The following is a 23,504-nucleotide window of genomic DNA, read 5'->3' on the forward strand; positions in this document are numbered from 1 at the left end:
TCCAAAACTTTTTCAACACCCCAAACAGAAACTCTGTACACATTAAGTAATAACTCCTCTGTCTCCCATGCTCCCAGACCTGGGTAACCGCTAAACTATTTTCTGTATCTATGAACTTGCCTACCCTAGGTATTTCCTATAAGTAGAACCACAGAATATTTGTCCTTTTATGTCTGTCTTATTTCATTTAGCATAATGTTTTCAAGGTTCATCCGTATTGTTGCATGCATCAGAATTTCATTCCTTTTTATGGCTGAATAACATTCCGTTATATGTATATACCACATTTTGTTTATCCATTCATCTGTTCATGGACACTTGGCTTGTTTCCACCTTCGACTATTTTGAATAATGCTGCTATGAACATAGGCATACAAGTACTTTTTGAGCTCCTGGTTTCAATTCTTCTGGGTATGTACTGACTTTTTACATGTATTTTTATTGCTGGATAAAATTTGCTAAAGTTTTAGGTGTATTTTTTTGGTCTATGTTTATGAGGAATACTGATCTTCAGTTCCCTTTTCTTTCTTTTTTTCTCTATTTTTGTTATGTCTTTATCTGGCTTTGGAATGAAATGCAATGCTGGCCTCATAAAATGAATTGGAAAGTGTTGCATCCTCTTTAATTTTCCGGAAGAGTTTGTGAAGAATTCATGTTAAATCTTCCTTAAATTAATATTTGGTAGAATTCTACAGTTAAACCATCTGGGCCTGGTGATTTCTTTCCTGGAAGCCTTTTAATTACAGATTAAATTTCTTCAATAGTTAATAAGATTATTTATATTGCCTATTTCAACTTACGTGAGCTTTGGTAGTTTGTGGGTTTTAAGGAATTTGTCCTTTTTGTCTAAGTTGTTGAATGTATATGCATAGAATTGCTTGTAGTATTCCCTTATTTGTATTTTAATGTCTATGAGGTCTATAGTGATACCTCCTTTCATCCATGACAGTGGTCATTTGTGTCTTCTCTTTTTATTCTTCAGTCTTGCTAAAAGTTTATCAGTTTTACAATATTTTCAAAGAAACAGCTTTTTGTTTTATTGATTGTCCTTACTGTTTTTCTGGTTATTTTATTAACTTCTGTTCTTAGCTTTCTTATTTATTTCCTTCTGTTTGCTTGGGTTTATTTTTCTCTTCTTTTTCTAGCTTCTTGAGGATGCTTAGATTGTTGATTTGAGAAAATATTTTTCAAATATAAGCATTTAAGGCTACAAATTTCACTCTACGCACTGCATTAGCTGTATCTCACATATTTTTATATGGCGTATTTTCATTTTCATTCAGTTCAGTGTATTTTTTATTTGCCTTGAGATTTCTTCTTTGAGCCATGGATTGTTCAGGAGTGCATTGTTTCATTTCCAAGTGTTTGAAAAATGTCCTGCTTTCTGTATTGATTTCCAGTTTGATTCCATTGTACCCAGAGAATACATTCTACATGATTTTAATTCTTTTAAATTTATTGAGGTTGGTTTTATAACCTGGGAGATGGTCTATCTTATTTAATGTTCCATGTGCCCTTTAAAAGAATATATATTCTACAGTTGTTGGGTGGAATGTCCTACGAATGTCAATTAGATCCTGTTGGTGGATGGTACTGTTCAGTCTACGATATCCTTGCTGATTTTTGTGTCTAGTCATTCCGAGAGAGAGACATTGAAGTACCCAACTGTAACTGTGCATTTTTCTATTTCCCCTTTCTATTCTGTTGATTTTTGCTTAAGCTCTGTACTTTGAAGCTCTGTTATTTGGTGTATACACTTTTAAGGTTGTTTTGTCTCCTTGGTACATTGACCCTATTATCATTATGTAATGTCCTTCTCTGTCTCTGATAATTTCCTAAAGCCTACTTTATCTAGTATTTCTATTGGCACTCCAGCTTTCTATTGATTGTTATATCTTTTTCCATCCATTTACTTTTTAAAAATTATTTATTTATTTTATTTATTTATTTTTGGCTGCGTTGGGTCTTCGTTGCTGCGCACAGGCTTTCTCTAGTTTCAGAGAGTGGGAGCTACTCTTCATTGTGGTGCGTGGGCTTCTCATTGCAGTGGCTTCTCTTATTGTGGAGCACGGGCTCTAGGCACACGGGCTTCAGTAGTTGTGGCACACAGGCTCAGTAGTTGTGGCTCGCAGGCTCTAGAGTGCAGGCTCAGTAGTTGTGGCACATGGGCTTAGTTCCTCCACGGTATGTGGGATCTTCCCAGACCAGGGCTTGAACCCATGTCTCCTGGGTTTGAGAATTGGCAGGAGGATTGGCAGGAGGATTCTTAACCACTGAGCCACCAGGGAAGTCCCATATCCTTTCTTAAAGAATATTTTTCACTGGATAAAGAAATCTGGGTTGACAGTTCTTTTATTACAGCGTTTGAAAAATGGGTCACTTTCTCCTGGCCTCTATGGTTTCTGAAGAGCAATCCACTGTCAATCAAATTATTGTCCCCCTATAAAATGTAATGCATCTTTTCTCTCTGGGTCCTTTCAAGTTTCTTTCTTTGTCCTTAGTTTTCAGAAGTGTTTTTATGATGCTCCTAGATTTGGATTTCTTATATTTATCCTGTTTAAGGGTTATTCAGCTCCTTGAATTTGTAGGTTTATATAGTTTGCCAAGTTTGGGATATTTTTAGCCATTATTTCTTCAAAAAATTTTTTCAGACCCAGTTTCTTTCTGTTTTTCTTCTGGAACTTCAATGATGTGAATATTAGATCATTTTTTATTGTCCCAAAGGTCCCTGAGGCTCCCTTTGTCCCAAAAGCTCCCTTTTAATTTTTAAAAATCTACTTCTCTTTTGTTTGGACTTTAGTCTGTTTACTCTCTGTTGTGCAAAGTGGATAATTTCTATTGGTCTGTTATGAAGATCACTGATTCTTCTCTCTCTCATCTTCATTCTTCTATTTACCCCTTCCAGTGAGTTTTATTTCAAGTATTGTATTTTTCAATTCAAAAATTTCCATTCAGTTCTTTTTTTTAATATAAATTTATTTATTTTTGGCTGTGTTGGGTCTTTGTTGCTGCGCGCCGGCTTTCTCTAGTTGTGGTGAGTGGGAGCTACTCTTTGTTGTGGTGCGCGGGCTTCTCACTGCGGTGGCTTCTCTTGTTGTGGAGCACGGGCTCTAGGCGTGTGGGCTTCAGTAGTTGTGGCACACGGGCTCAGTGGTTGTGGCTCACGGGCTCTAGAGCGCAGGCTCAGTAGTTGTGGTGCACGGGCTTAGTTGCTCCGCGTCATGTGGGATCTTCCCGGACCAGGGCTCGAACCCATGTCCCCTCATTGGCAGGCAGATTCTTAACCACTGCGCCACCAGGGAAGTCCCACCATTCAGTTCTTTATGTCTTCTATTTCTTTGCTGAGATTTTCTATTTTTTAATTTGTTTCAGGAGTGTTCATGATTGCTCCTTGAAGCATTTTTACAATAGTTACTTTAAAATTCTTGTCAAATAATTCTAATATCTGCATCATCTTGGTGTTGGTATCTACTTATTGGTTTTTCCCATTCTGTTTAAGATTTTCCTGATTCTTGAGATATCAAGTATAATGAACTATTTTCTTTTGTATCCTGGATATTTGGAGGTTATAATATGAGGCTCTAATTCCTTTCTTAAAATGTTACTGCCAGAGCAATAATCAGAGCTCTGTTTATACATTCCCAGTGCTGGTCACCTTGTACAGTGGCTGAATCACATTTTTTGGAGTTTTGGATAATTTGTTTCATAGTAATTGTAACCAGATATGTATGTATGAATGTGTGTATATATGTGTGTGTGTGTATGTGTGTATATATATATATATATATATATCCATTTGTATATAAAAGGGGCGATTGTATATGTATGAATGTATGTGTGCCTATATAATTATTTTGTTCTCTGGGCCACAGAGGCCTGGGAGCAGTAGAGTAAAAATGGCTGTGTAGAGTCCTTGGTGGGGTGGGGATTAGAGATGATAGAGCCCCAACCAGAGTCTGGGGGTTCTGAGAGCTGGGCTGGATGTCCGAGATGTCTAATTCACATGGCTGGTAGTTGATGCTGAGTGAGGGTGGGAGCATGGTGGTCTCAGGTTATTCATCCTTTTCACATGGCAGCTGGCCTTCCCCAGACAGAGATTCTCAAGAGAAACAGGCAGGGACTTCCCTGGAGGTCCAGTGGTTAAGACTCTGCGTTTCCACTGCAGGGGGCATGGGTTTGATCCCTGGTTGGGGAATTAAGATCCCACATGCCCTGCGGCATGGCAAAGAAAAAAAAAAGAGAGAGAGAGAGAGAACCACACAGAAGCTACCTAAGTCTTTTCTGACTTAGACCCAGAGGTCATGCAGCACCTATGGTTACAAGTGAGCCACTAGGTTGTATGATAAGGCCACCCAAGATGGCTTTTCTCTTGCTCTCTGTACATCCCCTGCTTGACCAGTCCCTGCTTCACCTACACCCTACTCACATGACTGACCCTTCCTCTAAATCATAGAGTTTAATCAGTAAACACCTACAGACTTGCCTCCAGCCCCAGCTAGTGATTGTTCTAATCTTTAGATCAGAATGTCTCCACCAAGACAGCTTATCCGAGGGGTGGTGAGGGGCCATGCTCCTCTGCTGTTTTCCCTGGTAACCGGTGAACCAACCTGACATCAGTTCCCCCCTCTAACTGGTAACCTCCCTCCCAAACCCCCGTAGCAAATACTGCTACCACCATGTCCCGCCCACTGTCTGCCACACCCAGTGGGGTGTCACTCTAAGACCTTGCTTCCGAAATGTAAGGTCCCCCCACCCATTAAACCATTGATGTCTCTGTCACTGACTCTGGGCTCTTTCTTTGACCTTGAGGCTGGGCAAGTACAGGGCTTGCAGCCCTGCAGGGCACAGCCCAACAAAGGTCAACCCAGATTGAAGGGAAGGGGACAGACCCACTTCTCCGTAGGGAAAGGGTCAAAGTTTTTGAAGACATGCTTTGAAACTACTACAGTCTGCTTTCTGGCCATGAAATATTTACATTCCTTCCACATGCAAAATTCACTCACCTCTATCCTCAACCTCAAAAGTCTCATCTATGTTGCATCAGGCTCATAGTCAAAGTCTAGGACCTCATCATCTAAGTCAGAGCTAGGTGTTGAGGAGGCCACCCTATTGCAGGGATACAGGATCTCTCGAGCACCTCCAAAGGGAGTGAAGCAGGTGCAACAATTTGGGAGAACAAGATGAGTATTTAGAACTGCACTGCCCATTATGGAAGCCACCAGCCACATATAGCAATTAGATTTAAATTAAGGGAAAAAAAGAAATTGAAAATTCAGTTCCTCCAACACACTAGCCACATGTGGCTCAACAGCCACATGTACTCAACAGCCACATGTGGCTAGTAAATCCTGCATTGGACATTACAGATACAGAACCCTTCCATCATTGCAGAAAGTTCTACGGAATGGTGCTAACTAGACAATATAAGCACAGGTGTGCCCCCTGCCTCAGAAATCTTACTCCTGAATAGGGATCAGGATTTAGTTTGGGATCTCCCCAAAGCATGACCTGAGCAAAGGGTATAGGTAGTTTATCTGGGAGGTATCCCCAGGAAGTACAAGTGAGTGGGAAAATTGAGACTGAAAGAGAAAAAAGCTGGGAGTTCCCTGGTGGCCTAGTGGTTGGGATTTGGTGCTGTCACTGCCCTGGCCCCGGGTTCAATCCCTGGTCGGGGGCCTGAGATCCCACAAGCTGCAAGGCACAGCCCACATTTTTTTTTAATTGTTTTTAAAGAAAGAGGGGAAAAGCCAATAAATGGTGCAGAGTGTGGACTAGAGTGAGGCAAGTGAGGCACCTAGGGCGCTTACCTGAACCTGAGGGGGGCTGGCTTCTTAAATTTTGCTCCCTAGACACCTTGTTTCCTCACCCTAGTCCCAGCCCCGAAAGGGTGACCACTGTGAACAACTAGAGCTCATTGGTACCCAGGACCCTCTAAGGAGTTGAGAAATCGTGTAGAACATAACTCAGAATTGACTCACTGAGGAAAAAGGAAGCAAAAGTATTTAGTCACAAACTCCTGACCCTCGCTGGTTGAAGATTGCCCATGGGGAATTAATCCTGGCACTTCCAGTCTGTTCTGCATGCCCACAGGAGAAAGACCTCAGATGGAGAAGCAGATAGATACGGGCACATGAGGTGGGAAGCTGTCAGCACGTGTGGGAACCAGATGTACAAGTGAGAGAGAAAATGAGCTGAAGCGATATGGTGGGGGCACCCGCTTGGGGCTACAGCAGCCTAGAAAACCTCCCACAGAGAGGATGTGTGTGAGCCTTATGGTGATAGGGAGCTGGAGGCAACCTAAATGTCCGTCACTGGAGGAATAAATAAGTGAAGGAGTGCTGTTGGCACACCATGGAATACAACACAGCAGTTAGAAACAGAGAGCTTGGGGGCTTCCCGGGCTTCCCTGGTGGCGCAGTGGTTGGAATCCGCCTGCCAATGCAGGGGAGACGGGTTCGAGTCCTGATCCGGGAAGATCCCACATGCCGCGGAGCAACTAATCCCATGAGCCACAACTACTGAGCCTGCGCTCTAGAGCCCACAAGCCACAACTACTGAGCCTGCGTGCTGCAACTACTGAAGCCCGCAAGCCTAGAGCTCATGCTTCCCAACAAGAGAAGCCACCACAGTGAGAAGCCCGCGCACCGCAATGGAGAGTAACCCCGTTCGCCACAACCAGAGAAAGCCCGCGCGCAGCAACGAAGACCCAACACAGCCAAAAATAAAATAAATAAATTTATTTTTAAAAACCAAAGAAACAGAGAGATTGAGGTACACCACTACATGCAGAGACCTCAGAAACATACTGTTAAGTTTAAAAAAAAAAAAAAGAAGAAGGGGAAGGGCTTCCCTGGTGGCACAGTGGTTGAGAGTCCGCCTGCCGATGCAGGGGACGCGGGTGTGTGCCCCGGTCCCGGGAAGATCCCACATGCCGCGGAGCGGCTGGGCCCGTGAGCCATGGCCGCTGAGCCTGCGCATCCGGAGCCTGTGCTCCGCAACGGGAGAGGCCACAACAGTGAGAGGCCCGCGTACCGCAAAAAAAAAAAAAAAAAAAAAAGAGGGGGAAGAAACAGAACAAGATTTATAGCCCATTTATGTAAATTGGAGACATATACACACACAAAATCACAAAGTATAAAGATATATCTTCGCAGCTATGAATCAAGCACATTAAAGCGGGTGTCTGTGAAGGGGAGGGATGGGATAGGGATTGGGCATGAGGCTGGGGGTAAAACCTTAGAGGGTCTTTCATGGGCCAATTGTGGTTCTATATTATGATCCAAAGAGTATGATTAGTATCTTTCTGCACCTAAGGGCCAAGAAAAAAATAAAGGAATGAAAAATGTGAAGTGCCCGTACATCAGAGCAGTTCCCGTCTCGCTACACAGTGATTATCGCCGCAGGGGATGATGATAGCAAAGCGACCAGACTCTGCCTGCCTTCCGGAAGCCCTACTCACTGCCATCTTTCCAGGCAGCCCCTCCAGTCCCCAGTACGTGCTCTTGCACCGCAGACGAGGAACGTCCTAGCCTTTCACGCTACCCAGAGGGAGAGAAAGGAAAGCTGGACATCCGTGAGTCCCAGAGGTTCCCATCTTCTGCTTTGGCTGTACACAGAATAGGGAGTAATTGCATGGGATTCCATTCAAACCCCAGCTCTGCCATTAAACACCTGTGGGACCTCAGGTTAAGTCACTTTACCCTCCTGTGCCCTAGTTCCTTCACTGGTAAAATGGGGAATGATCATAAAAATAACTACTCACGGGAATGTTCGGAGCCTAATATGAATGAGTTCGTGGAACACGCTTAAACCGGCGGAGGAAGCTCCCTCTCTGCTGCTCCAGCAGCCCCGCCCACACACACCCCGCCCACACACACCCCGCCCCAGCCCCTGCCCTGCTGTGACAGCTTCCCATTTCTCTTCCTGCCTCAGCCTCAGTCAGGGGCTCCCCAACATCCCAGGGTTTCCTAAACTAGGTTCAGGAACTTCTCAGGCTCCCTCCTGGGATTTCAGTTTCTCTTTCCTTCTGGGCATAGCTCTGAGCTCACCTGGTCCCACCCATACCTGTCAACTCACCTGGCTTAGCAGCTGGCCCCATCCATTCATGCCTTTTAAAGTCAAAGCCCTCAGCCAGGGTTGCGCATTTAGCCTGGCTAAAAAGCCGAGCCAGGCAGCTGGGGAAGCAGCTTGCGATTTGACCATGGTTGCAGACTTGACGCTAGTTCTGGTAACGACCATGGGGCTGGGCTTGGCTAGAGCATGTCCTGTCCCCACCACAACCAGGAAGGGCTTCGACATTGGCGTGTTCAAATCCCTGCTGCCAAACGAGCTGGTGGCCTTCAAGAAAGCCAAGGATGGAAATTCCCTGGCAGTCCAGTGGTTAGGGCTCCACGCTCTCACTGCCAGGCCCGGGTTCGATCCCTGATCAGGGAACTAAGATCCCACAAGCCTCGGGGTGCGGCCAAAAAAAAAAAAGAAAAAAGCCAAAGATGCCTTGGTAAGTCCCTGTTGTGGGCTAACCTTTACCCCTCCTACCGTAGCCAAGCTGCTGCCCGCTACTGTTGGCCTAACCTCTATCCTCCTGCTAGCTTTTCGGCTATGACTAACATCTATTCTCTCTGCTGTGGATTAAACTCAAGCCCTCCTGCTAGACCTTCATCCTTGCTGCTAGCCTCTGTCCCTCCCGTTGTGGGTTGAACCTGCCCTTGCTCTCTGAGAAGTGTCGCTCTTGCAGAAGGACTGGAACTGCAGCTCCCGCCTCTTCCCCAGGACCCGGGACCTGAAGCAGCTGCAGGTGAGTTGGGAGAGTCAGGCCCACCTGCCCTCACCTGGCCCCGCTCCTCTGGCTTTGCTGGCGGCCCCTGATGTCCTTTATCTCACCTGTGCTTCCCTCTCTCTGGTCTCTCCTCCTCTGTCCTGGGCCCCTGTGCCTCCCCAACTGCTCCCTTGACCCTGTCCCTCCCCTGGGTTCCTTTTTATCATCTCTCTGCCTGTCCTACTTCCCTATCTCCCCCACCTGTCCCTCTCACCTGCACTCTTACCTTGTTCCTTCTCACTTCTCTCTTCTCTCCCGGCTCTGTCCCCAGCCTGTGCCCGTTGCCCTGCCCACCTTGTCACCATCTACTCTCAACACTGATTCCCTCTTCCCTTCTCACCTTCCCTCCCCACGCTCTCACCTCTCTGTCCCTTGTCATCTTCCTCCGCTGATCTTTTCCCAGCAAACACTCCTCCTTCCTCCACGCTTCTCACCTATGCAGCCAACTGTCCCGCGCTCACCTACCTCCCCAAACTGTTCTCTTCTCACCTGTTCCCATCTCTGTTCTTCAGACCTCTGTGACCTCCCTCATGAGTCACTTTTCATTTGTCCCCATTTCACTTTTTCACCTGTTCCCTCACTTTTCTTTTCCCTTATCATTCTGCCTCACCTGTATCCCCTTCATCTGCCGCCTTCCTCATGTGTTCCCCTCTCCTGTCTCTCTCTTACCTGTCCCATCACCTTTCCCCACTTAACTGGGCCTTCTTGCCTATCCTTCCTCACCTTTCCACCTCACCTGTTCTCTCTCACCTCTCCTCAGGGGTAGGAGCACCCCACAGCCTTGGAGGCGGAGCTGGCTCTGACACTGAAGGGTCCTGGGGACGGTGGCTAACTCATCCCTGGATCACATCCTGGACCAGACCCTTCACACGCTGCACCACATCCACTCCAAGCTCCAGGCCTGCGTGAGCGCTCGGGGCACCCGGGCCACATCTGTGGGTTCTGGGCAGATAGGACCTCACCCCTCTGTCCCAAGACCTGTCTCACACACCACCTTCCTCTGTTCTCAGGTCCAGGCTCAGCCCACAGCAGGCTCCAGGCCCCAGGAGCCACTTCCACTACCAGCTGCATTGGCTCCAGGAGGCCCCAAAGAAGGTGAGTGACCCGGGAAGAGGGTGGATGCCTGGGCCCTGGGTAAGGAGGAGGCTGACGCCTGGGCAATGGGAAACCACCTTCTCGTCTCTCCCACAGGAGTTTCAAGATGGCCTCAAGGCCTCTGTCACATTCATCCTCTTCCACCTCCTCAGCTGGGACCTGAATTGCATCTGAGCACTGGGACCTACCCCAGCCCATCTGGGAGCCCAGACCTTATTTATGCACTAACCCCAGCCCTGCCTTAAGTTATTTCTTCTCACCCCTGCAGCCCTGACGAAGACCTGAAAGAAATGTTTCTTTTTCTACGTTCATATAATATGCAGAAATAAACAGTAAGGAATTGGAATCTTCTGCGATAAGTGAATCTCTGAGTGTGTGTGTGTGTGTGTGTGTGTGTGTGTGTGTGTGTGTGTGTGACTGCGGGTCTGTGACTGAATGTGGATGTCTGTGTAGTGCAGGCAACATTCATGACAGGTTGCGTATATTTGCGTGTGCCTGACTTCTGTGACTGTGTATGTACACGCATCCAAGTGAATATCTGCCCGAACCTGAGTCCAACTGAAGATGTATAACAGCATATTCATGCCCATGTGTGTGTAAGTGTGTGTGTATTTATGCACATGTTTATATATCTCTCCCTGTCTGTGTGAACTGTATATCTCTCTTTTCCATATGTACCTAGGACAGGTGGAAGTCTGTATCAGTCAGGATGCTTTATCCTATAATGTGTCAGAAACCCAACTCAAATGGGTAGAACAAAAATGAATTTATTATGTCACAGTAAAAAGTGCATTGGCAGGGCAGCTCCAAAACCCATTCATTCATTCATTCAACCATGTCATTGGGGAACCAGGTTCTTTCCATTTCTGTTGACCGATTCTTACTGTGGCTACCTTACGGTCTCAAGACAGCAGCCATGGCTCCAGCTATCACACAAACAATATTCTCCAAGTCATAACAAACACCCCAAACTTAGTGGAGTAAAACAACAACTATCTTATTATGCTCACAGATTCTGCGGGTCACGAAATTGGACAGGGTCCAGCGTGGATCACCCGCCTCTACAGTTTGGAGTGGCCATGAGACTAAAGGGCTTCTTAAGGGAGTTAATTTATGTAAAGAATTGAAAACAATTCTTGGCACAGGCTAAGCCCCATATATGCGTTTATTGCTGTCATTTTTATTATTTTCGGATTTTTTTCTTCCCTAACACAAAGAAAACTCTTCCATTTGTTCCCTTCCTTCCTGCTTAGTTCATTGGTATAAGGATGAGAGACCTGGAGCTGTGGTGGCCAATGAGGCAGCAAGCCTGGAATATGAAACTATTCTTCCAAGGAAGGTGGAACAAAAGAGTAGGAGAATGGGTCATTGGTGATATCAATAAGCTGTTGTATTAGCAGCTCCAAACTCCCAACTCCAGACATATTAAATGAGATAACCAAATATCTTGAGTCATGTTAATTGGGTTTTGTTTCTTCAGCCAAATGTATCCTCAAAAATCCATCTCTGTATGCCCAGAAAGAACCCAGAGAAAGAGACCAATTATTTGATAATAAAAATTTGAATCATGTAGGACATGTCTGAGTTCAGGCATATACCCCTTTTCAGTATGAGTGATGTAATTGAAACAAGGTTGCAAACCTCTGCTTGGAGATGCCAAGGCCTAACAAAGAAATTTTGAACTGGATATACTTTGGTTTGCCTGCCCAGCGTCCATTTCACCTGGTAAAGCTTCTCAATTTTCCTTTGGGGCAGGATCCCCCTTTCCCATTCCCTCATTGGTTGGACACAAGACTCAGGTGTGCCCAGTCAGAGCACTCCGTCTCCAGAGTAAAGTGACCGGTCTTCCCTTGCCTCCCTCATGACAGCCTTTGCATAAGCTGCTCCCTCTGCTTGGGACACGTCCCCACTACTCTCCCACCACTACCACATCTTCATCTAATTTCCACTCATTCCCTATGTCTCAGTAATATCACTTCCTCCACCAAAAATCCTTCTGAGTGGGCTTCCCTGGTGGCGCGGTGGTTGGGAGTCCGCCTGCCAATGCAGGGGACGCGGGTTCGTGCCCCGGTCCGGGAAGATCCCACATGCTGCGGAGCGGCTGGGCCCGTGAGCCACGGCCGCTGGGCCTGCGCGTCCGGAGCCTGTGCTCCACAACGGGAGAGACCACAGCAGTGAGAGGCCCGCGTACCGCAAAAACAGAAACAAAATCCTTCTGAGTGGAGCACTGGGGTTTCTATTGCTTTTATATGCCCAATAAGTTTTCCCATCCTACTTTCCCAGTGACCATTTAGGTTCAACCATATGAAATTGCCAATGTTCTGCCATTTCTAACCCACAAAACTGGCAATTTCATATGGTTCACCCTAATATTTTTAGCACCTCCCCCTTCCCCAGGCCAAACGAACTGGACATGTGACCCCAACCTGGCCAGTCAAAGCATTCCATTCCTTTGGATATCACAATCAATGCAGGGGTGGCATGTGTCCCCAGTCAGGCCAATCAGAGCCCTTCCCTGGGATTTTTTTTTTTTCATTTAGAACTGGAGATTTTGCCATTTTACCTCTGGGCTATGGTGCTAGAAGGATTGAGTCTGTGTCTGCCCTACTACATGCAGTTGAAGGGGATAAATCTGAGTTGAGACAAGCGGAGAAGAGAAATGAATGGGAAGAGTGTCATGATGGAGTTGAGCCTGGGTTCCAGTCTCTAAGGCCAAGTTCCTGGTAGCTTCAACCTTGATTGTCTCCTTCCTAGCTACATGAGCCAACAAATGCACACTTTTTACACGTAATCCAGTTAAGCTGACTTCCTGTCACTTGCTACCAAGACTCTAACACACTTCCCTGAACCTCCAGGCAGGGTCAGGCAGCTCTCCTGGGCTCTGATAGGCTTTACGTTTCTCCCGCCGCAGCCCTATTGCCGTATCTGTCTGCCTGAGCTCCAAGAGGGCAGGAACTGGAGCTGTCTTGGTCAGTCAGTCACTGTTGACCAATTGGTCACTGCTGGGTCACCAGTGCCCATCACAGGGCCAGGGCACAGGGCAGATGTTCCAATACTCCCCTCGAATGATACCATGCCCTCTCTCACTAATGTACCTGTTCTTGGGTTTAAAGCTCTCAATTTTGGGAAAAAACAAAACCAAGCATGTCATTGGCATTGATAAATACTTCTCTGTTAAATGAAAGACCTGAAGTTACAGGGGAAGGAAGGTGATGGCTGTCATCCAAACGGCTGAACCAGGGACCATGTGGGTCCCAAATGTGCCAATGGGTGGATGCCAAGTTCTGAGGTGGCAGTTCCTGATTTTGTTTTGAAGACAGACACACCCTGCTCGAAGCTGGATTCTCCATGGAAATCAGGCCATATACTGCCCCAGCTGAAAACACTCCACAGGCTTCCCACAGCTCTGAGAATAAAATCTTTACTCTTGACCACAGCCCACAAGGCTCTGCAGAACCTGCTCCCTGCTTGCCTCTCCCACTTGCTCTCCTCTCACTCTCCCCCTTATTCCAGTCCAGACACGCTATACCTCCAACACACCAAGCACACTCCTGCCCCAGGGGCTTTGTACATGCTCTTCTCTTTGCCAGGAATGCTCTTCCCTGGCTCTTCCCACAGTGGATTTCTTCAGCTCCAACATCACCTTCCTTGACCTTCTATCCTAAAGTAAGCCTCTCAGTCATCCCATCCCAGCATCCTGTTTTCATGCTCAACGTGACACTTATTCACTACCAGACACTCATTATTTACTTGTTTGATTACTGTCTCCTCGCTCCATGGGGCAGGGGTTTCTCGTTTTGTCTATTTTGTTCACTGTTGTATCCCCTGCACAGGGCCAGGTACATAGTACATGCTCAAGAAAGCTTTATCAGGTGGATCAGAGACAATATAGTCAGATGGTTAGGTGTGCAGGATTTGGAGGCAGTAAACTTTCCAATCATGGCTCTGCCGTTTACTGCCTGCATGATCTTGGGCAAGTCCTTACCTCTCTGAACTTCAGTTTCCTTATCTAAAAAAAGAGGGTACACAAGGCCTCTTGCCTTCTGAGATGGCCCACACTCTGTCTGTGGAGCGTGTTTCTAAGTAAACCCACTTCTTACCTATCCAAAAATAAATAAGAGGGTGCACACACCGCACACATCTGTTGCAGAGTATAGATGTAATCATGCTTACTGTCTTGAGTCCATTTTGTGAGTGCTATGTGCCAGGGGCTGAGCTGCACACTCTCTATTCATGCATCAGGGAGGGTTTGTGAGCACAGTGCCTGGTGTGTGGGAAGCCCTCAGTACTCAGGAGTCGTGATGACTGAGATAGATAAGTGTGGCTAGGCCACTGGGTGATTCTGGCCTGTGATTCTCTGGTGCCTCTGTCCTTGCTGCCTACCACCCTGTCTGCCCAGATCCATTCCCCTCCCTCCTGCTCTGTTTCTATTTCTGTCTTTCTCTCCTCCTCCCCAGGCCTCAGGAGGCCCCTGGCTGGCATGAGGCCTTCTTCTTTCTTCCCCAGGATTGGGAAAGAGTTTTCACTGCAGGGCCCACACGCCAAAACAACTTCCCTTCCCCAGCCACAGCCCACACCTTCACCTGAGAAACTCCCCTCCCCACACCAAGCCCTGCGCCCTAAGCAGACCCCTTCTCTACCTAAGAGCCCTCAGATTCCAGACAGCATGACCAATGAGCCCTTTCCCTCGTCCCCTCCCCCACCAGGCTGGCTTTGGATACCCACGCTCAGCTAACTAAGGTCCTGGGGGCCATTCCCTAGCCTCCAGACACAGACATCAGAGGCTACATTTGGTAGTGGTGAGGGACAGATACTGAGGTCAAACTGCCAGGTCTCCAATGTCTTCACCAGGGGAGCCTCGGGCACGTGACTTCACCGCTCTCGGGTGCAGATTCCTGTCTGTAAAATGGGACCAAATGCATCTGCCTCCAACAGCCGTCCGACCTTGGAGAGATGAGCTGTGCTTAGCACAGTGCCTATGTGTAGAATGAACATTTCCTAGCTGCTCAGCACTAAAGATTCAGAAACCTGCCTGCCTTTTGAAAACCCAATTTTGCCACCTTCTGGTTATGTGACCTGGGGCAAGTTACTTTACTTCTGGGCCTCAATTTACTCATCTATAAAATGGGATAATGGTACCGATGTCCTAGGGCTGTTGTGAGGATTACACGAATTAAGTGCTTGGCACACAGCAAGCACTCACTAAACCCTAGCTATTGTTTGTGCCTTTGGGGTTTTGTTTGTTTGTTTTGTTTTTGACATATTATTCCCCACCTCTAAGTCTCTCAGAGGGTAGGAAACTGTCTGCAAAACTTCCTGGGCCCAGTTAGCTGTCCTACCTTCAGACTCACTTAAGAGCCCTTACGCTGTAATCTAGGTCACCCTCCCCCTCAACCTCCCCAAGACACATGGACACACACAGAGGTCAGCAGAGTGGCCTCAGACACAGAAAAATGTTTAATTCTCCTGCGGCGGAGGGTCCCGGCTCCGGTAGAGAGGGGGATTTGGTTTTGGATTTTGTTCATGTGGGGATTTATTTGGGGGTTAAGAGGAAGGAAGAGGGGTGAGTCTGGTCCTTCCAGTGGGACCTGCCCGGGAGAATGTGTACTGGGGAGATATAATCTGGAGAGACAAGGAGGCTGGACGCAATACGGGAGTTCAGAGGGAGAAGAGATGACGGGACAGAGAAATAAGAGACAAACAGGGAAGGACGTAAGACAGAGATGACAGAGGGCGTGACAGAGACAAACGAAGGGAACAGAGAAAGGGGCACCCCAAGCCAGACCCGACGGGACCAGGGAATTGAATGGGGTGGGGTGGGGGCTTTGGAGGCCGCCGCGGGACCGAATAGGATCTAGTCCAGCCAGATACAAGAAAATGGGTCCCTCGCCCCTGCCCCGGGTCCTGGGCAGGGGGAGGGGTCTCGTGTCTCAGTGCTGCAGTGTCGGGGGACCCTGCCCCTCCCCGCGCTTCGCTGTGTAAGGCACCGGCTCCAGCGAGGTCCGCGAGCGCGCGGGGGGAGGGGCAGGAGGGGGGCTTAAAGTCCGTGGGGGAGAGGAGCTCGGCGGCCCACCCTCCAACCCCCCTAAGCGCGGGGGCGTGACTTCGAGCCGCAGCCCAGGCCGCCCACCCCATCCAGGGAGGAGAAGGGCACGCCTCCCCTGCAGTCCGACGTCTCTGCTCGGAGCTTTGTCCCCCGAGTCCTGCCCCGGCGTCCGGGCGGCTGGGCGTTTGTCCGCGGCACCCAGGCGTCCCGGCGCCCGCCAGCCGCTCACACGGTACTCTCCAGCATCCACTCGGTGCTGGTAAAGGCCAGGCGCGCCCTGGCGGCGCCCAGCCCCAGGTCTCCGTCCTCCCCGGCCGCGCCCCCTCCGGCCCCGTCCAGGTGCGGCGTGGACCGGTGGCGCTTTGTCCGCCGGGCGCGGCGCGGGTAACTGTGGCTCTGGAAGAGCGCCCCGTAGTCCCCGTCAAACGAATAGCGCTGCTGCGGTCTCGGCCGGGCCGGGGCTCCCCCAGGAACCAGAGCTAAAGTGGGGGGCGCCGAAGCCAGCGGTCCCAGGGCCCCAGAACGGCTCCTCCGAGGGCCAGCCGCGGCCCAGGACTCCTCCCCGGAGGTTTCCTCGGACGGCAGCAGGCACAGCGAGGTGGCTGAGCCGCCCAGGGAGCGTCCAAGGACCGCCTCCGGTTCCGCGGAAGCCGTGTCGGCCGCCACGGCCTTTGCCTCGACGGCCACCGCCGCAGCCGGAGCTGGCACCTCGCGCAGCGCCTCGTAGCGGTCTTGCGCCGGCGGGGGCGGGGCTTGCGTTGCGCCTGCGCCTGCGCCGTTGGTCTGAGAGCACACGTGGCTGACCCGCGGAGGCGACCTGGAGGTGCCCTTGACTCGGCGGCCATCCCCATCGCCGTAGACCTTGTAGCGGATCATGAGCAGAACTATGAAAACGAGGACGGAGGCGACAATGACACCCCCGATGGCGATGATCATGGTGCCGCCCAAGAAATGGGCCCTCAGTGGGCGGCAGGGCGCGGGATCCCCCGCCGTGGTAAACTGCACGCAGCCCACCACTCGGGTGGCGGGCAGCGCCGTGGCCCCATCGTCGTAGACGGCCAGCACGCACAGGTCGTAGGCGCGGCCCGCTGCCAGATCATTCACCAGGAAGGTCTGGCTGGTGGATGGGATCATCCTGCGGGAGGGGGCGGGATCAGCGCGGGGTTAGCTCCACTCTGAACCGCGATGCTTCAGTTGCATGTCCCACCCGGGGGGACCAAACGATACATCCCTACCAGTGTCTCACCCTCTACTGGGACAACAGCAGCCATTCAAGCAACAAATTCTCACCCTCTCAGGGCCTTTGATACAGCCCATGCCCCTTATCTGCATGCCCCACCCTCAGACCCACCCCCTGTCCGTGTCTCATCACCTACTAGGATAATTTTAGCCATTCATCTACCCTCATCTACATATCCTGGGCCCTGCCAGGGAGGAATGCTACAGTTTTTATGCCCTGCCCTCAAGGGGCATGCTCCCTAGCAGTGTCTCATTCCTACTAGGACAAATGCCATTCAAGCGTTCTTATCTACATACTCCCACCTTTAAGGGGATGGATGCTACAGGCCACGCCCCCTTACCTGCATGCCCCACCCTCACTCAAGTGGACAGTGAGGTCACCTCACACCCCGTGTTACTCCTACTGGGGCAATGGGTGCTCTTCTAGTTCCTCTCTTCTACACATTCTTGTCCTTTCAGGGAAACCATGATACAGACCACTCCCCCTCATCTGTACATCCTTGGGTATACACATCTCATAGCTGCATCTATTTTCTGGGACAATTTCCAAGCCCCTCAACTCCATATTTCCACCTACTAAGGGGCCAGGGCTAAAGGCCACTTCCCTTCTGATTGACAGGTGCCTTCCAAGCCACACCCCACAACGGTCCACTGGAGATGGTTCCCCTACTGTGCCTAGGACCATGTCTACTCTTTGCATGTCCCGCACGTGTCCAGGTAATAAAGGCAACCACTCTGTGCATGCCCTGCCCCTATACTGCCTGAAGTCACTAAAGCATGCCCCCCGGTAAGTTTCATCCATAATTGGGGCAAATGTAGCCAAGAAAGCATGCTCCTTTCTTGCTATGGGCCCCTGCCCTCAAATGAGCAGCAGTGTAGAGAAGTGGTTAAGCTGACAAAGTCTGAGAGCCACGATGCCAGGGTTTGAGTTCTCTTCTGCTCCTTGCTAGCTCTGTGACCTCAGGCAAGTTTCTTAACCTCTCTGTGTCTCATTTCCCCCAAATGGGGGTATTAACAATTCCTCCTCCATAGAGATGGCGTGAAGTATGATGAGTTAACATAGCCAAAGGCTGGCACTTAATAATTTCACTAACAGCTTGCGTCCCACGCGATGCTGGCCAGTAACCCTTGCTGTGGCTCACACTCTCCTGCCAGCTGTGCTCCTCCGCATCTACAAGGCCATTCCCACTAGGCCTTGCCCCTCTTCTGTTGGCACACCCCTTTCATGTCCAGCCTCGGCTAACCTGGGACTGCCACATCCACATAGATTTGCATGCACTCAATCTCGCAAGCTCTCCTCTCCCACAAAGCTCTTAGTGGGTCACCAGAGACAAGAACCGCCTCTTCATCTGCGTGGGGACTATGCTGCAGGAGCGCCACCTCCTCTAAAGGCCATGCCCCCATCTCCACAGGCCACCTTCTGGTCCTGAAACCCACCTCAGTTCCTCCACCTCCAGAAGGTTCCACCACCACCAAGAGCCATCCTCCCACCGAAAGACTTCAGGTAAGGCCCTCACCACCTCATAAAGGCCAACCACCTCTCTGACTCTCCCCCTGCCTGCCATTTCACAGACCAGTGCCCCCCCCCATCCAACCTTGGGCCCCTGGCTCTAAGTCTTCCTCTTCTTCTCATCATCCCTTCTCAAAAAGCCTTGGATTCTTTTTGCTCCTTCCCCCAAAATAACCAGTTGCTAGGGACTCCCCCCTTTCCAAGGACAGAGGCTGGCTCCTTAAGAAAGCTTGAGCCCATGTGTCTCTAATTGGCTGTAAGACCCAAGCAAGCAGCAGAGCAGGCTTCTGGTTGGTTGTCACCTCCGCCCATGGCGGCAGTGAGGAAGTTAACCCCTGCAGTGCTGTAGCACAGGGGCCTGCAATGGGGGACGGAGGATAGGAACTGTGGCCCTACAGGGAATGGAAGAGTCCCAGGGTCTGTTGCCCAGCTGGAGACAGAGGGCCACCAACGTCGGCATACATGCAGGGTCTGGGGACCTGTAAACCTCCCTCCACTCCATCATGTAGTGACCATGGGTTAGAGAGAGAAGGAAAAGAGAAAGAGAGAGGTGGAGAATCACAGAAACCAAGAGCTGTTTACAGAAATGTATTATCCATCTCCCCTAATCCCTGCCTGGCAAACAGTAGGTGCTCGATAAACATGTGTTCAGTGTAAAAAGGGCAGAATTAGGTGTTAGAAGGGTAAGAACTGGAATCCTGGCTCTGCCTCTTTCTGTGTGACCTTGAGCAAGTGACTTCCCCCAACTGAGCCTCACTTTCCCCTGTCTGTAAAATGGGAGGGGGATCATGGCTGCCTCACAGCGGAGTTGGGAAGGTCGAATGGAGTAGAATCCTTGGTAGCACGTTATAAAAGTTTTTGTTTTGTTCATTTGTTTGCCCTAATGTTTGTAAGACTGGGCCAGTGTTTGATCCATCTCGGTAGGCCCGGGCCCAGCATGGAAACTGGCATGCAGTAGGCATTTATTCAGTGTTTGGTGACCAGATTCAAAAAGAGAGGAAAATGAGGATGACAGAGACAAGAAAAAAGGGAGGCATCTACTCATTCAACCAACAATGGGAAAATGCCTACTGTGTGCCAGGACCGTGGCCAAGAGAACGCTGGGCAAGGTGAAGATGGAGCCCAAGAGGCAGACTTCTCAGTGCAGGTCTGAGCACCCCCAAGATCTGAGGTTGCCCACGGGTGGGGAAATGGCTCCACCCGCTCTGGCGCCCCCAAGTGAAGTCAAACACAGGATTAAGCATTCAGTGGGCATTCTACAGTGTGTCCAAGGGAGGCAGAGCCAGGATGAAGGAGAGACGTCCACAGAGTCCACAACCACCTATCAAACTCTCCCACTGTGTGCCAGGTCTGTGGCTGTGAGCCACACTCAAAAACTACCCGGCTGCAGAGGCAACGCAAGGCCAAGGCTGTTAATACATCGTGTACGGCCTCCTCCCTCTGGGCTGTGAGCTCCCTGAGGGCAGGGACTGCTCTCTTGGTCTCCCTGTGTCCCCCGCACCCAGCTCAGGGCCTAGCAGAGAGCCGGGGCTTAGTGCCTCATGAGGGCAGGAGGGAGAGAAGGTACAGACAGACAGAGACATGGCGAGAACAAGAGAAAAACAGATGATGGGGGAAAGTAACTCTTTAACATCTGTCTACACCATACGTGTCTGTCCTCACCGGGGCGATGGCTTCTAACCCAGTGGATGGTGGAGATAATTTGTATTTATATCTTTTTCTCATACTTTTCTGTTTCTATAATGTACCCAATGTATTGATACAGTAGCACTGGTATATAATTTCCAAATATGAATGTAACTGTAAATATATATGTGTGAGTATACTTCATGCTCTAGAATGTTTAACTGACAAGGTAGACAATCGGACACCTTTGGCGAGCAGTGACGTAGACCATGAGCCCCACGAGAGCAGGGATCATGCTGGGCGCACTCAGTTATAACTCCAGTGCCCAGCCCCGGTCTGGCTCATGTGGGTGCGAAACGAAGATATGCAAAATGTGTGAAACACAAAGACAGTGAGACAGAAAGAGAGAGAGAAGGAAATATGGCAAATGAGAGCCGGAGACCACTCTACGTACCCATCTAGAACCCCAGCTGAGCAAGAAGGCCTAGTGAGCCGGCAGATGGGAGGGAGGGCCCCTGGGGTGGGAGGAGGTCCTGGGACTGCAGCACCCACCTGTAGACAAGGGAGTCATCCGCGGAGCTGTTGTACTGGACCTGGTACATGCGGATGCCAGGCACGGGCCTCTGGGCTGGCCAGCGGATGAGCACGGAGCTGGAGGTGAGCTCGGCAGCCACAAGCCGGCGCTCAGCCCCAGATTCATTGGCACCAGGTCGGCCAGGTGTGGCGATGTCCGAGGAGCCAGGCTCGGTGAGAGGTGGTGGGGCGGCCGGTGGGGGCGCCATCAGAGGCAGAGGCACCACGCACACCTCCACCGGTGCCGTGGCTTCCCCGGCGGCGTTGGAGGCTATGCAAGTGAACGTGCCACTGTCCCGCAAGGTGGTGATGGTTACATCCAGTGTCCCATCCCCCCGGACCCGGGTCCGGCTCGAGTTCCCCAGCAACCGCCCATCAGGTGCCACCCAATGCACTACCGGCTCAGGGTCACCCACAGCGCGGCACCGCAGGCTGACCGCCTGGCCCTCCACCACCAGGGCCCGGCCGCCTGCCTGCCGAGTGATCAACGGAGGTTCACACAGGAACTCCTCCTCGGGGATGGACCAGAAGTAGCGGTCGGTGAGGTGCTCAGGGGTGGCACACGTCTCCAGGTCATCCTCCCTTGTCAGCCGCCGCAGCCAGAGCAGCTCGCAGTTGCAGTGCAGGGGGTTGCCGCCGAAGCTGACCGTGAGCGGCGTGGGTGGCTTTGGCCCGGGGCCTTGGGACCTCAGGAAGAGCCCGTCAGGGGGCAGTTTGTGCAGGCGGTTGGAGGTCATGTCCAGGCGAACCAGTTTGTGAAGCTGCACGAAGGTACCTTCGGCGATGTGGTCGATCAGGTTGTGGTCCAGCGTGAGGGTGTTCAGGTTCACCATCTGGCCTACGGCCTCCCACGGCAGGGCCTCCAAGTTGTTGTAGGACAGATCCAGGTCCTCCACGGTGGAGAGAAAGGCGTCGAAGGCGGCCGACTCCACCCGGCGGATCTGGTTATTGCCGAGGATCAGGTGGCGGAGGTTGCCCAAGCCGCGGAGCTGGTCGCCCCGGACCTCCGCCAAGCGGTTGCTGTCGAGGTGCAGGGCGCGGAGGGCGCGGAGGTCTGCAAAGGCGCCGGCCGCCACCTGGCCGATGGTGTTCCGGGAGAGGGTGAGGTGCACCAGGCTGGTCATGTTGGCGAAGTCTCGGCGGCGGACGGCCGCGATGAAGTTGTCGGTGAGCCGCAGCTCCACCACGCGCCGGTCGATGGCCGGAGGCACAAAGAGCAAGCCGGTCTTGGCGCACAGCATGGTCAGCGTGGGCGCCACGTTCTGGCAGATGCAGCGGCCGGGGCAGGGCTGGCCTCGAGATGCCCCCGCCCAGAGAAGCAGCAGAAAGGGCAGGGCAGCAGGCGGCAGCGAGAGGAGCGCCGAGGAGAAGGGGCCTGGAGCCATGGTGCAGGGGGAAGACGGGAGGAGTGGGAGGTGAGATCTGCAAGGAAGGAGAAGGGTCACCCAGGCGTAGGGCTTGACCACCAGCCTGGCCACCCTGGGATTTCCTGCTAGGAGTTCGACCCAGATCCCTCCCTTCCTGACAAGCGGGTCCTTTAGAACAGTGACAAGACTGATCATCAGCTGGCATGCACTTGTTAATAGATAACAGTATTTCCATTGCTGCTTGGTAAATTACCACTGCCCCACCTCTGAGTGTCCTACCCACCTCTGCCCTTCTTCTAGGAGCTCCCAGACCTCTTATAATCTCACAACCAGAGGGATGTCATCTGGCCCAGCCTGTGTCTTCCACTACCCATGATATATTTTGAAAAATCACTGCTGACTAGGGCTTAAAGTCATGGATTTCAAAGCCATACTCCCTGGGTTCAAATTCCAGCTCTGACACTTACTAGCTGTGTGACCTCGGGCAAGTGTCTGAACCTCTCTGAATCTCGGTTTCTTCATCTGTAAAATGGAGATAAAAACAGGCCTTACCTCTGTGAGGATTAAATGGATTAATGAGCATGGTATACTCAGAACAGTGCCCAGCACATACAATGTGTTCAATACATGTAAGTGGATAATTATTATTATTATCATCGTGTCCAATATGTGCCAGAGATAGAAATGTGCACTATTATTAAGAGCAAGGGCTTTAGATCAAATAGACTCAGGTTCAAGTCCTGGCTTCCCCAGCTTGCTAGCTCTGTGACCCCAAACCAATGATTTTCCCTAACTAGGCCATAATTTCCTGATTTGTAAAATGGTCTGATAATTGTACTGTCTTCATTGGGTTGCTGCAAGAGTTCAGTGAACTCATTCATAGGGGTCACTGAGCATCGGGCCTGGCACACAGTAAGTATTCAGTAAATGTTAAGGGTAATACACCCCCCGCAACCTCTGGCTGTAGCAGAGGGGTTCTGAAGGTGGGAGAGGCTGAGAAAAACACATCAGTCTCCCTGCTCAGTCTTGAAAAGTCTTTCTCTGAGGCTGGTTTCATCCTGGGCTCTGCTGAGCTCCCACACAGGGGGCAGACTTTCATGCTCACATTAATGGGCACAAGGCCCCATATATGCCTACACACACACACACACACACACACACACACACACACACACACACACAAAATCAGGCTGTGCCTCTGCTCCAGGCAAAACCTTCCGGCAGGGATTCCCC

The 23,504-nt window shown here is 50.6% G+C and overlaps 1 protein-coding gene across 2 annotated transcripts; it reads right to left on the bottom strand.

The window, feature by feature from the left end:
- Window positions 1–15,738: 15,738 nt before the first annotated feature.
- Window positions 15,739–22,791, bottom strand: LRFN1 (leucine rich repeat and fibronectin type III domain containing 1). 2 transcript variants are annotated; one of them, XM_079908630.1, is made up of 3 exons: window positions 22,739–22,791; window positions 20,884–22,326; window positions 15,739–17,091 (listed from the first exon to the last, which is right to left on the bottom strand). In XM_079908630.1, the coding sequence occupies exons 2-3, from the start codon at window positions 22,287–22,289 to the stop codon at window positions 16,182–16,184; spliced, it is 2,316 nt and encodes a 771-aa protein (XP_079764756.1). In that variant the 5' UTR covers window positions 22,290–22,326; window positions 22,739–22,791; the 3' UTR covers window positions 15,739–16,181. The 2 variants fall into 2 exon arrangements, with proteins under 2 accessions (XP_079764756.1, XP_079764755.1); XM_079908629.1 differs by lacking the exon at window positions 22,739–22,791 and having other exon boundaries at window positions 20,884–22,424.
- Between the last annotated feature and the right edge of the window lie 713 nt (window positions 22,792–23,504).

The sequence above is a fragment of the Stenella coeruleoalba genome (genome assembly GCF_951394435.1).
Source record: "Stenella coeruleoalba genome assembly, chromosome: 20".
Taxonomy (NCBI): Eukaryota; Metazoa; Chordata; class Mammalia; order Artiodactyla; family Delphinidae; genus Stenella; species Stenella coeruleoalba.